The 14,111-nt window shown below is 29.7% G+C and overlaps 1 protein-coding gene and 1 non-coding gene across 10 annotated transcripts in view; both read right to left on the reverse strand.

Annotated features, from left to right (window-relative positions):
• LOC130672087 (zwei Ig domain protein zig-8-like) overlaps window positions 1-14,111 on the reverse strand; it is a 109,531-nt gene that overhangs the window by 38,565 nt on the left and 56,855 nt on the right. For all 9 annotated transcript variants that reach the window (XM_057476355.1, XM_057476356.1, XM_057476357.1 and 6 more), the window contains 4 exons: window positions 8,894-9,104; window positions 7,246-7,299; window positions 2,456-2,619; window positions 2,009-2,165 (listed from right to left, as the gene is read on the reverse strand). In XM_057476355.1, coding sequence (XP_057332338.1) covers window positions 2,009-2,165; window positions 2,456-2,619; window positions 7,246-7,299; window positions 8,894-9,104 — 586 coding nt within the window. The remainder of the gene's footprint in view (window positions 1-2,008; window positions 2,166-2,455; window positions 2,620-7,245; window positions 7,300-8,893; window positions 9,105-14,111) is intronic.
• Window positions 3,283-3,475, reverse strand: LOC130672548 (U2 spliceosomal RNA). Its single transcript, XR_008990729.1, has one exon. It is a non-coding gene; the product is annotated as a U2 spliceosomal RNA (small nuclear RNA).

The following is a 14,111-nucleotide window of genomic DNA, read 5'->3' on the forward strand; positions in this document are numbered from 1 at the left end:
CACGCCTGGATTACTATAAATTTTATTTTGAAGGAAAGGTTTTAGTTTAAATCTAGCAATGAAGAGTTGATTTGTTATGTTACCAAGGAAGCTAAGGATCATTTCATGATATTGGTCAGGATTTATTGCCCATAGTTTCTAAAATAATTATTTTTTATTTTATCATTTCTCGAAAACAGTTGATTTTGTAAACTTTTTCTTCAAACTGTAAGAACAGATAACTCTGAAAGTTTGAAATGAATCTTCTAAGATTTATAATTTATTTGATTTTAATTTACTGAGAGATGTGGAACATGTGAAAATAAAAAGAATAAATAAACTGACGTTCAAGCATCAAAACACTTTAATATATTTTTTTTAGTTGGAAATATTTTTCGAATGACAAGTAAAAGTAAAAATTTTAAGCGAAAACTAAACAATTTAGTATACTCAGGATAAAAAGTACTTTTTTCTTTGCGTACTCATTTTGTCGGGACCTCCATTATAAATAAATCTTATTTATTTATTATAGTTTAGTATTTGAAAAGCAGATTAAAATAGTGTAATGTATTTGTAAAACAAACGTAAATTTGTAATCTGCGAAACTGTGAAACGAGCATAGTCACCAAAAGTTTTGATTTATTGTTACTAAAGTGAGTACTTGTATTTACGTGTACTGCGTGTGTGGTAGTGGTGGAAAAAATTTTATACGGATTCCATAAGACAGATAGATACTGAGACAGAGATAGCGATGGCGGTATAAACAGAGATGGTTTTGTACATATATAAATATATATAAGGAGTAGATGGGAGTTGAATTATGTAAAAATGGGACGTCGCTTCACAGAGCAACTGCGCAATAACTTTCGAAGAAAAATTCATGATAATAGAGACCATCCTGGATGTAGCGTACAAGCATGCTTACGTAGTTATACACTTCATCTCCTTCTTTAAATTTTTCTATCTATAGGAGATGGGGATGGGGGGGAACCCCAAAATTTTATAAAAAAAAACAATTTTCCAAAATAATTTTTGTAATTATAGGGTAGAGGTACCGTTTTTGGCCATCTTAGTGCCAGTTTTGGACACTTGGAAAATTTGATAAAGTAATTTGTTAAAGACGCAACTAATTTTCAAAATTTGTTCAAAGATACTTTTATCTCACTCTTAAAGTGGAAATTTTATTTTATGCTTTTTTATTAATTGAAATAAAGTATTGAATGTCCAAAAATGGAGCAGTGGCCACAAATGGTACTTCTACCCTAATTGAGCATTTGTTGAATTTTTTTTGTTAAACTTTTTCAAAAATCGAGTGACTTTTGTTTTATGATAAAAACTATTAAGAATTTTTCTTTTTTTCTTTGCATCCAATGATTACGTAAAACGTAATTTTTCTTTATGTAAATTACTTACAAGAAAAATTAGTTTAATCAAATTCATCTAAAATCCAGAAATTTTTTTTTTCTACCTTTTTTAGGGGGTAACCCATCTTGCCCGCAAAAGTGTAAATTTTTTTTTTAACGGCAACTAAAAATTTTTTCTGTTCACTTTGAATATCATTAAAAAAAAAGATTTAGCGTATTTGAGTCCTCGAAAACTTAGTAGTTCTTTAAATACTCACATATTTTTTTAGTAACTTCAATAATATTACATAAATTTTTTTTTTTTGGTTCCCTGCCTATACCCCGACGATTTCTGAGCTTCGTTCTTTCACTTCTAAACCCTTTATACATACATATACGTAACCCGACGATCCCACTCGAGAAGATCAGCTAGACAAATAGCTAGAACGTGATCTACGATCATTCTTCTTAATACCTAAATATTTTTTTTTTATTTCGGACATGAAAAATTTACTTTTAAGATCAAATAAAATCTAACGGTTTATTTATTTGCTTAGAAGTAATTACGTTCATAAAAAAAAAATAATAAAAAATGATAGATTCAATTATTGAACAAAAGGAATCGAATTTCACGGGAGAAGAAAAAGACAGAGAAAAATAAAATAAATTTAATAAAATAAATTTACCTTGTTCAACAATTAACAGTATGGTATCGGCTCTACCCTCAGTCGGTCGACAAGTGTATTTACCCATGTCTTCCATCGTCACTGAAGCAAGAGTAACTTCGGAGCTTGTCCGACCAGCAACTCTCTCTGTTTCAATGACTAAACCACCTCTTCCCGGCTACGAAATAAAAAACGTTGATAAAAATAAAGGGAGAGTTTGAAAATATGAAAAAAAAAGTAATATCGTTGGCGTCTTGATTTATTGAGCAGAAAAAAAATAAAACAAAAAACAAGAGATAGATTAAAGTAAAGTAGAGGATGATGAGACTGGAGTAAAAAAATGAAAAAACAGAGTATAAAATATAAAAAGAGGTTGTCTGTGAAGCTGTGTTCGCTACATCAACGCTGACTACCATCGTATATCAGCGTGTATATACAAGATTGTTTATCATCGGAGAGTTGGATTACCTGGAATGTCAGGAGTTTGTTGTCTCGCAGCCATTGTGCGCCTCTGATGGGCCGTGGCTGATATGGAGACGTTATTATACACCGCAGGGTGATCGTCGAACCTGATGGCACCCGCTGCTCTCTCGGGCCCATTATTGTTGCAACTGGAGCTGTACTCTCGTAGCCTAAATGGTAAATATGAAAATAAACAGCTTATTGCATTTTAAAACACCTGAGAAATATACGGATTTTTTTTTTTTTTTCAATAAGTTGTCAATAAAGATAAATGTTGCCGGGGACAATGTTCCTGCCATTTTTGCAGGCCTCGAGCGCAAAAGGAACGCTGGTATTCTGACGTTAAAAATCCGAGGTAGCCCGATGCACTCACGTTAAATTTGTTTTTTTATTTATATAACGCAATGAGTGCATTAAAATTGGGCTGTGCCCGTTTGAATTTTCCAATTTTATTTTTTGTCGTTAAATAGTTTCATTTCAAAGAATTAAGTCAAGAAGGAAAATTTTCGGACATTACGCGTCAATTGATATATACAAGTATATGCAACATGCAATTATCTTTGAACATATTGACTTCAAGCCGCCAAGATCACATCAATGTAATAGATTTGTTTACTATTACCAAGAGAAAATAATTTTTGAGATACCAAAAAAAATAAACAGTAAAGTAAATTGTTTCAACCCGATCTTAATGTTTTCTCAATATGAGGCATTTTCATTGATACGTACCTGATGATGATGAGAAAAATCATAACGTAAGAAAGATTTTAATAAATGACGATGACTGATAGTTTAGTATGAATTAACCTACGGTAAAAATTAAAATTTGATATAATTATCCAGCTGCACCTGACGGCTCTGCAATGTCAGGGCAACTTGCGGCAAAGCTAGAGCAAGCTCCAGATTTTCGCCAAGTTTCAAAAATCAGATTAATATTCTGGATTCTCTATGAGAATCTATCAGATATTAAGCTGATAAGAACAGATACTACACATTTGATCTTAGCTATTGAAGCCGAGAAGCGATACCAATTGGTGATTTAGAATTGAATTTAACACTTCTATAACAAGTGACTTGAAAGGGACAAAATATCTTGGGCGGCGACACCTTGCGGACACTTGGAAAGCGCATCTCTCTCATTCTAACCGTCCTCGTCTCGCTATCCCCACTCACTCTCTCTATCTATACAGTAAAACGATCTTCATTCCTTCTATAAAACTAGTGATTTATTTACAACCAAAGAAATTTTGCTTTTTAAGATTTTTTTGGTTTCCGAGGGGGTCCATTTTTGCCATTTTTATGAAAATTTTGTTCATTAGATCTTTCATATATTTGTTTACTTTACATTTTTTAATGCACTTTATACCGAATATTAATACATGCATGATAAATCGCTCAAGAATAATTTTTTTTTTTAATTTGAAAAAAAATAAATAAATTACTTATTGTTTCCGATTTCAAAAATAATTCAATTTCACATTCGTATCTTTATTTGTACATAAAATTATTGAACCAATAACAAAATTTGTTCAGAGTAAAAATAAAATTTTTTCGATTTGCGGGCAAAAATATCATAACCAGTTTCTATACACACATGAAAATGAATCCTCTGCATTATAGAAACCGTTTCAACTATTTTCTATCAATAGAATATTTATAATCAGTTCCATATAAAATTTATAAATGTTCTCAATTTTATGTTATTTTTTAAAAGTTTATTTCATTGTAAAATAAATGTCAAGAACTTAAGTCCATACGACGATATAAAGTACGATAACTCGTGGTGAACTAGGAGACACAGATAATGAAAGAATGAGTAGGAAAAAAAAGACACAAAAAGAAAAGTTCAGAGGAATAGTGGTACTAGTATAGTACATTGTAGTAAAAACGAAAGATGTAAGTAATAATGCATAGTGATAAAGACAACTGAAAAACGTAATAATATTCTCTTTGGGCCGCGGCAAATATACTGTCCCGTTGGATTAATTTAACTCCAATAGGATTATCTTTAATACGCGTAGTCTTCTACTATTTTTAAGAGAATACGCGACGTACATTAGAATTATATTTTATTTTATTTATTTCACTCCTTCATGCACAGTAATTAATATAGTAAATTTACTTTCCATGTTAAATTAAATGAAAAAATTCAAATATTAAATTTGATTATTTGCATAAAATTTTTCACCATAATTATTGTTATTATAATTAATATAATATTTATTATTATTATTATTATTATTATTATTATTATTATTATTATTATTTTACACTAAATGAATATTAGGCGATATCGATCGTAATGGTATCGCATTCTCGGTTGGAATTATACCGGATTTGCCAGCAATAATTAACCGCAATCCACCCGACCATAATTACGATTTAATGGAATTCGTTCGACCGCTGAGGGGAACCGAAAGACAGCGTAAAAAAATGATAATAAAAGTTCATCTAGATAATTTGTGACTCTCTAATGAACATTTCAATATCTCATTCTTAACTTGTTCACTTGATTTAATATGTAATGGATTTTCCAACAAAAAATACAGTCGAGAAAAAATAAATTCTGAAATAAAATAATGATGATAAAGCATTTTGATTAAACGCTCATTAGTTTTGCGTATCAAACGAATGGAATTTTATTAAGAACCTAATAGGACTCATTAACGCGGACATTTATTTCAATATTTTATAATTAAATTGCAATTGCGTATGATAATTGTAATTAACATTATCAGAATTGTATTAAATTAAAACATTTCATATTTCATAGGGATTGAAAATTGTTTCAATGATTTTTCAAAATATCAAAATTGAACATTTTTCTAATATATTTGTTACATTCACAATTAGCGATTTAATTTTCAAAGAAGCGCAAGTGCTTTTATAAATTTCATTATTCAAAAATTAATTAAATTCTAAACTATGATAACGTCCCAGTGATAAAACGATAATAACACTTGCCCTGTAATTAAAGGCTACTGTCCCAGTGCTTAAACAGACTATATTTCTGTACATAGCAATAAAATTTTATTATTTTAAAATTAAATTTTGAAATAAATATAATCAGTGAGATGTTAAATATGATTTATTTACTGTACAAATCTGAATAAATTATTATTTTATATAATTACCAATCACTGAGGGTCAGAGGTCAAGAAATTGCTAAACAATTTGGTGCAATTACGTTGAGACACTAGCGGGATTTTGGGTAAATTAGTGTTCACTAACTGATGGCAATTAGGAAATTATCAGTCCCAGTAAATAAACACTTTATTGATTATACGGGTCCACAAAAAAAGTGGTGTGTGCTGGGTGTGAAACTATGATTTTTTGGCGTATTTTTTCCTGCTGAACTCGAATCTGAAGTCAGAATTGGGGGTCGAACTGCAAATATTGGAGGAAAACCGATGAAATCTATAAGAACATTATCGTCATACAGAAAAAACCACTATCTATATTGTGATTTTTATCGGTTTTTTGGGTTTTTCTCCAATAATTGCAGTTTGACCCTTAATTTTAACTTCAGGTTCATTTTCAGAAAAAAAAAATACTCCAGAAAATCATAGTCTCACACTCAGCACAAATCACTTTTTTTTGTGGACCTGTGTTTTATTTAAATGAATTAATCAAATAAAATAAATTGTTTATTCAGCTTGCATATTTTATAAATAATAATAAAAAGAGCTTATTTTTATGCAATGCCTTAATTACCCTCATAAATACGCGCTCAAAAATCGACCGTATCTAAAATTAATGATCGATGTATCGGTACATAAATATTCAGGCAAATATTTAAATATTCACTCCTTTTCCGATTTAATTCCATGGCGTCATAGTAGAGCCGGACCATGTTGACCATCTGATGGAAATTTAAATAAACACATGGAAAAATTACTATGACCAGTAAAATTGACAAGGATTACATCTCTAATTACTGTAACCATTGTAAATTTTACTATGGTCATATTAATTTTTCTGTGTTAAATTTCCGTAAGACGGACAACATGGACCGGCTTTACTATGACACACCATAGCATTTCAAACAAGAATAATTGTCGTCTACTAATTGAAAATTCTAAAAGCAATTGTATTGATATTGAGTTTCTTTTTTTTTTCAATCTTAATTCCATCTACTAATCATTGGAACGTGTTCAATTACTTGGACATATTTATCTAGTAATACATGTACTATAAATGTACAGCAAGGACATAAATAAAAAAATAAATTCTACAGTAACGAGAAATGTCGACGATAACTTTAGTCTCCCGAAAAAAAAATACCGAAGTTCAGTGAAAAATAGAGTACGAACGGAATAAAAACATCGGGTTTAATTCAAAGAAAATTATTGAAGAAAGAGGAAAAGTAAAAAAAAACAAGTATAAAATGAAGATGAAAAAGATGTAGGAGATGACGCAAGGGAGAGTTAAAGTTAAAGAAGACGAAACTTTATAAGTTTAGCGGCAGAAAAGTGGTGGCTACGGAAAATGAACGAGGTATACTACGTGTCAAGGACAGACGAACGTAGTTTTCTTCCTCTACACTTTTATTTATTTTCCTATTTTTATTTTTGTCTCTCTTTCACCACAATGTGATCGATGGTATAGCGATTCAAGTGGTCAAATAAACGGCTTTGTTTCCAACGATTATATGCTCCATATTTTTTATTACTCCTTTAGTTTCTGTCCTCGGCACACATTTTTATTACAAAAAAGTAAAGAAATTTTCTTTCGCTTTGTTTTTCCTTATAACAAGTGAGTTTAGTTCAGTTTTATAGATATATATTTTAACTTACTGGATTGAGTCTGTTGTGAATGCGGGGAATCATTTCCTTCTGACAGCTCGGAATCTGAAACCCAGTAAAGAGACTTCTCAGTGAGGATGAAGATGAAGAATTGCGTCAATCGATCATTTTTGTCAGGATTGAAGGCGGTTAAATTGACAGGGTTAACATGAGAAACGTTTAGAAAGCTTGTGCATGGCAGATCATCAGCATTATTATTATCATTGTTACTAATATGATTGAGATCATTTTTAAAGACACATCGATCTTTACTTTCTTTCGATATCAACTTCATTATCAGTTAATTTATTTTAATTTAATTGTGATTACAAAATGTTCGGCTGAATAAACTGTTCAAATAAAGAGATGAGAATTAGTCGGTCTAATTTAATTAGAATTAATAAATCACATATTAATCTTCTTTGTAAAGTATTTTATTAACCTTTAAATCTCGTTAATTTTATCTCAATTATTGTATTTTTAGTTTTCAGTTCATAAAACTTTTTCAATGTCGGTTACGTCATTTTAGAACTAAGGTAACAACATGACGTTTTGGCGGTTGATTCAAAAATAAATTTATTGAAATTTGATTTTATGACAACGGGTGCTTATTGGCACTTTGTAACCTTTTATTTAGGATAAAAGTCTTCATTAATACGTGTATTTTAAAAACACTGATAAAAAAAAAAACACTTTTGGAAAAGCAATATTTTTTTTAGTAGTTAATTATTAAACTATTAATTTAATATCGAAGTTGAATAATAATTTTCTTCACAGAAAAAATCGAAATGTATTTATACTCTTTAAAAAAAAATAGATCAGCACATTTTGAGCTAAACCTTGATTTCTCAAATGAAGAAAAGGATTTTGAATGAAAGCTTCAAATGTCTGGACTCAAAATATCGATACTGCCATTTCAATACGCCGTATCCCACAAAAGTTGACGTTTTCACTTTTCTTGAAAAATGGAATCATTGTAACAATGTGCAGCTTATGTCAAAATTTTAGAGGTCAAATTGTTTATTTAGTATTTTTAAATAGATATTCTAATATGTCGTATCCCACACGCAGACTTTCGCGCCATTCTAATATGTCGTATCCCGCATTTGTATATAGGTTCAGTCACGCTTAATATTTTCAATTTTAAGTTAATTTTAAGGAAGTAATTAACGGCATCAGTAAGAAGGTAATTATGTATAATTTTGGACTCTTCTTACAGCATATAATTCAAAATTATTTATTCACTACAAATGCCTGTATTTTATGAAAAACATGAAAATAAATTTGTAGGTTATACCAATGTAAACATATTACAAATAATTTTCTTTGCCGACCGTGAAACGTTTTTATCGTCTCCTGAAAAATTTCACAAGTATGAGATACGACGTATTAAAATGGCAGTATCGATATATTAGATCGAAAATTTCCAATAGCATAATTTTTTGTAAGAAAAAAATACAATATTTCTAAATGGTTTTTTTTTTTTTTTTTCGAAGTGAATAGTGACACATATTTGCCGAAAAAAATTATTGGGACATTATTCACAATTTCAGAAATTCCCCGAAGTTTAAATCATTAATATTTTGCGTATTAGTAAAAAAAAAAATCATGAAATAGAGTTAAAATTTTAAATTAAATTATTGATAAAAATATAAATTACCTCGCACTATAAGTAAGATAGTGTACATTATTTTAGGCTCTGTATTAACTTGACATTCATAATTTCCTGTGTCAGTTTTTTTAGTATCTTCTAATTTTAACGTCCAAGCATCGCTACCAGGTGTATGAACTGGACTAAATCTTGGATCTGAGCTGAATGTTATGTCGCTCGATGTTAAAATATGTAGATCTCTACTCCGTATCCACGAAACCTGGAAAAAAATGATAAAAAAACCGTATGAATATTTTTCCTCCAAAGAAAACAAAAAAGGAGTATAGGTATATTTTATTTATTTGCTGATGATACAGATGAATAAAAAGAAGACGTACAAATTCAATTTAGAGATTGGAAAAAACGGAAATGGTACACGATATAGGCTGTTGTTGGAAAAAGTAATGGCAGATAATATTCGACAGCCAGTTTAGTTATAATCTATAGCAATAGCTGTATTTAACTTCAACAACAAAGATAGGCTAGTTCTATAGACATAGGGGGAAAAGAAGAAAAAAAAAGAGACGGGAAGAGGAAAAAAATAGAATGAAAGTAGAGGAAAATGCAACAAACGTGGCTGGCAAACTGGTCCACGGCTTATCCGATCCTCGTATTTTTCAGTATTCGACTACTGTTGTAGAGACGAACGTTCGGATATTCGGATATTAGATATCCGGTTATCGACCACAGTACTCATTTCCTATATTTATTACGAGACAGTCATTTAAACCACGTTTTTATTTTTTGTTAAAAGTACTTCATTACTTTTATATTGGCAAGAAAAAAAAAACAGTATTCAATAATCGATAAGTAAACAACTGACATTTACTCAATGCCATAAGTCAGGTATATAAAATTTATGAAATAATTTTAATAGAAACCAATAATCGGAAGTACGAAGAGGCCAGTATTTAAAATTACGAGCAATCGCTAGGGAACAGGCAAAATTCACTCCGGATAATCCGCATTCAGTTTGAAATTTTTTACAGCATAGTATGATACGATGTAAAAAATTTTCAAATTTTGTAACATAATTCAAGTTGCGCAAAGTAATCTTTTACCGTATGGTAAAATAAACTTTACTGGCCGATAAATCCCACTGTTGCGCACCCGAAAATTTTTTTTCTTTATGAAATTCAATTCCACAGTTTTCGCAATAGAAGTGGTAATTCTAGACAAAAAAATGACTTCCATACTTGACCATTACCTAAAAAAGCTATTTTTCCAAAAATTGATATAATACTAATATACCTATAACGTGATTGGTCGGTCGTTATCCGATGGATTATTTATGACAAACGTCATATTGAACGATGGACAAAAATATACAAACAAATATAAACAATCCATTTGTTTGACTTTCAGACTACGTGTTTTACTGTACTGATTTATTGTACACATAAATGATGTTATTCAACAAAACCTAACAAATTACTGATTAAATATTAACAAATTTTGTTAACATCAAACATAAGCATTCCTCATTGTTTAAATAAATATTTTACTGGAATCCATTCTATGGTATGCAATACAACTATACTCATACAAATGAATACAAAAATTTTACGCAAGCAAATGTGATCGTTTATACAATTAATTAAATTGGAAAAGTACATTGTTCATTATTTCAGAGGTTGTGTTGACTATAATATAAAATAAACCATACAACACAGGATTTAAAATTCCGTTATATATATGTACATATATTTATATATGTACTGTGGTGGTCGGGACATGCAATGGAAAAGAGTAAGTTTTCTACGTCCCGAGTTTGTTCATGATTTATACAACAATAATATGAAAGCTCTTGACGGTAGGAAGCAAAAGCTGGTGCTTCTGCAACTGCAAGTGCTATGGACGATGTAGAGAAAAAATGTGCAGTGTGTTATGTGTAGCTTTAGCCTCTCTATACTCATCATAAAAAATAAAAATAATAAAAAGGCAGCATGAGCAAGAGAGAGATGACGGAAAAAAATAACGCGAAACCAAAAGTAAAGGCGTCTAGTCGTGTTGAAAAGAGTGAAGCTGCTTTCGCTATACTAATACCACTGTACAGAGCTTGTGGGCACATAAGCCAATGTACAAGGGCATACAAGGACGTTTTGCCAAACAGTATAAAACGTTAGGACGCTAGCATCAGCCTTTTCTTTATTTCTTTATTTTTTTTTTTTTGCTACTCTTATTATGCTTTACTTAGAGCTTCTGGGGATACAGTTGGTGCACATACACATACATTTATTTTTATACATGTATATATGTATAAATATATACGCGTAAAGTTGTATTGCGCTATGGTATTTGGTCCGACGCCAGTACAGTGAATGCACCAAAATAGAACTGTAGCTTTGAGGTCGTGAAAAAAAATAAAATAAATAGAATTTTTAAAAAAACCCAAAGTTGCAGATGGAAAAAGACTTGATGGTGTGGCGTATAGGTGAAAGGAAAAGAAAACATTGTAAATTGTGTAAAGAGTTTAAAGAATGTCTGTGTTGATGATAAAATTTTTTTTTGCCTAAATTAGATAATTCATTCCACGTGATTCTTATGTTACTACTTAGGGTAAAAAACTTTTTTTACACATCCTTTTTTTGGTTGAACGAGTTTTTTATGTTTAATTCGAAAAACTTGTCAGGAAATATAATTAACTGAATAATTTATTTATTTTTGTATTTTGTTTAATTTTTGTAAATATTCTTACTCCTAATTATGATAAATTACAAAGAAATACAGCTTTTTTTTAATAAAAATGAAAAAAAAAAAGAATACATCTTTTTATACACTGAGAAAACAGTTTCTGTCACTCAAATAAATAGATTTATTTGATGTTAATAAACTTCATTTGGTTGAAATAAATATTTGATTGAATAAAATACTATTTACTTTTCGTCAATTTGACTGAACAAACTCATGCTTTTCGTCCAAATATATATTTGTTGGTATTTAACAAATCTTGCTTGAAAAAAATTACACTGCAGCCTGCGGCGCTACGATCGCCACCTCCCAAATGAACATTTTTTAACGATAAAATAATCTTCATTTCATTCAAATAAATGCATTTATTTGTCTCAAAAAAATACTGATAGGGTCCATTCAAATATGGGATTTATTTGTATGAAGCGAATCGTATTTGGCTTCAAAAAAATTGTTCTCTTAGTGTAGCTCTTTAAACAAATTTGTATTTCAGTTGAACCAAAATAAAAGTATAAAATCAATAGTCAATGAAAAAAATTAATATCTGGTTAAAATATTTTTTTTTTTCAAAAATCGTAAACAAAAACACTAGTTATCAATTTAGTAGAATGTAATTAGTAAAAAATATTTTTATAAAATTTACGGATAACACATAAGGCCACTTTGTCTTGCTAACGATATTATTTAAGCAATAATTTATCCCAGGCCCACTTAGTGAACACAAGTCCGAAAACTATCTTCTGCTAAAATTTGACCAATAGCTTAATCAGCCAACTTTCACCCTTTTTCAGTGAAATTCTATACGCAGAGAATTTTACGGTATTTTTTGCATAAAACATTTATAGAAAAATTACTAGTCATAGTAACATGAAGACAGTATGGAATTATTGTACAAATTACCGATAGGGGAAACCGAGGCAAGACGGCCCACCTGGGGCAAGAAGGCCCACCTCAAAAATTAACCAAAAATTTTTTTTTCTTGTTTTCTTTTGATTATCACAAATTTAGATTGTTTACTCATTTTTAGCCCGATACGTGAAACTTGGGGCAACATGAACCACTCAAAAATTCTAAAAGAAAATGTATTTCATAGTATTATAACCTAGTCATGATTAATTTAATAGAAATATCATTTTTTGGTTAATTATATAGATTTGGATTAAAATAGAGCATTTGAAAAAGTTAAAAAAACCAATAATCAATTTTCTACAGAAGTGAAAAAATGACTCGTATTATATCAAAAAAGGTTATTTCGAGTTATATTAAAGTAAATACAGTTGTTAAAGAGAAAAATATAAACATTTGTTACGCGGGAAATTTTTTTACAATTAAAAAAAAAAATTTTTTTTTTCATTTTTTTTTGGAGGGGGCCGTCTTGCCCCAAAAAAAAAATTTTTTTACAGGAGCTTCACCAAAATTTTGGTGAATTGAGTTCAAGTTGGACAAGAGTAAATCGACTTGATGGTTAAAAGCCACAAATAATAATAACCGGCTTAGGTGGGCCGTCTTGCCCCGGTCTCCCCTACTGTAGAAATTTTAAAAATACATCGAACAGAATTTACAAGGTGCGTTGTAATTTTGACAAAGCAACAGATTAAATGTATACCAACTGCATAGTAAAATTTATTAGGTTAAATCAGAATATTTAGTATGCAGTTGGTAGTTGAAATTACAATGCACCTTGTAAATTCTGTTCGATGTATTGTTAAAATTTCTACAGTATCGGTAATTTGTACAGTAATTCCATACTGTTCTCATGTTACTATGACTATAGTCATTTTTTTATCAATTTTTGATGCAAAAAATAGCGTGAAATTCTCTACGTGTACGGCTTCGTCATGATTTCGACCAAATTTCGGCCTTTTTGATTAAAATTGTATCGTTTCGGCCAAATTTAGCCTTTTCGGCCCTTCATCGGCACATTTTCGGCCAAATATTTTTTCCCGGAATCTTATACATAAAATTTATGTATGTTTCCATACAATATATTTATTGTGATGCCTCAATAGTACGCCGAGTCTATTATAGTTACAGAAGCATAAGTACTGATCTTTATAAATATAAAGTTATTTCTATCATCTATCAAACGATGACTCAAGAGCACTTAGTACGTAACCGAACTGACGTGTGTTTGATTCCCAATTCGAAAAAAAATATATCTCTTAATCCATTTATAAATTTATTATTATTTCTTTGATCTCAACTTGTCATCCGTAAATCAAATTCAAAAAATCTACATTAATCAAATTTTCTAATCGGAAATTAACATATTAATTATTTTAAAAATTTATCTAAGTCTAAACTGAAATCATTTCGAAGGTATTTTTCGAGAAAACTAAAGTAATTTCGAGATTTTTGAAAATGTTAAAAAGTTACGGTTAATTATTGAAAATCTATTAGCTAATGTACTATTAATAAAATATTCATTTTCATTACACCAGTTTCCGTTTTAATTAATAATCCATAATAGGATAATTTTGACCATTAATTAATTTGAATCGATAAAGTCGCTTATGAGTACGTCAGAAAATTTTCT

The sequence above is a fragment of the Microplitis mediator genome, chromosome 7 (genome assembly GCF_029852145.1).
Source record: "Microplitis mediator isolate UGA2020A chromosome 7, iyMicMedi2.1, whole genome shotgun sequence".
NCBI lineage: Eukaryota > Metazoa > Arthropoda > Insecta > Hymenoptera > Braconidae > Microplitis > Microplitis mediator.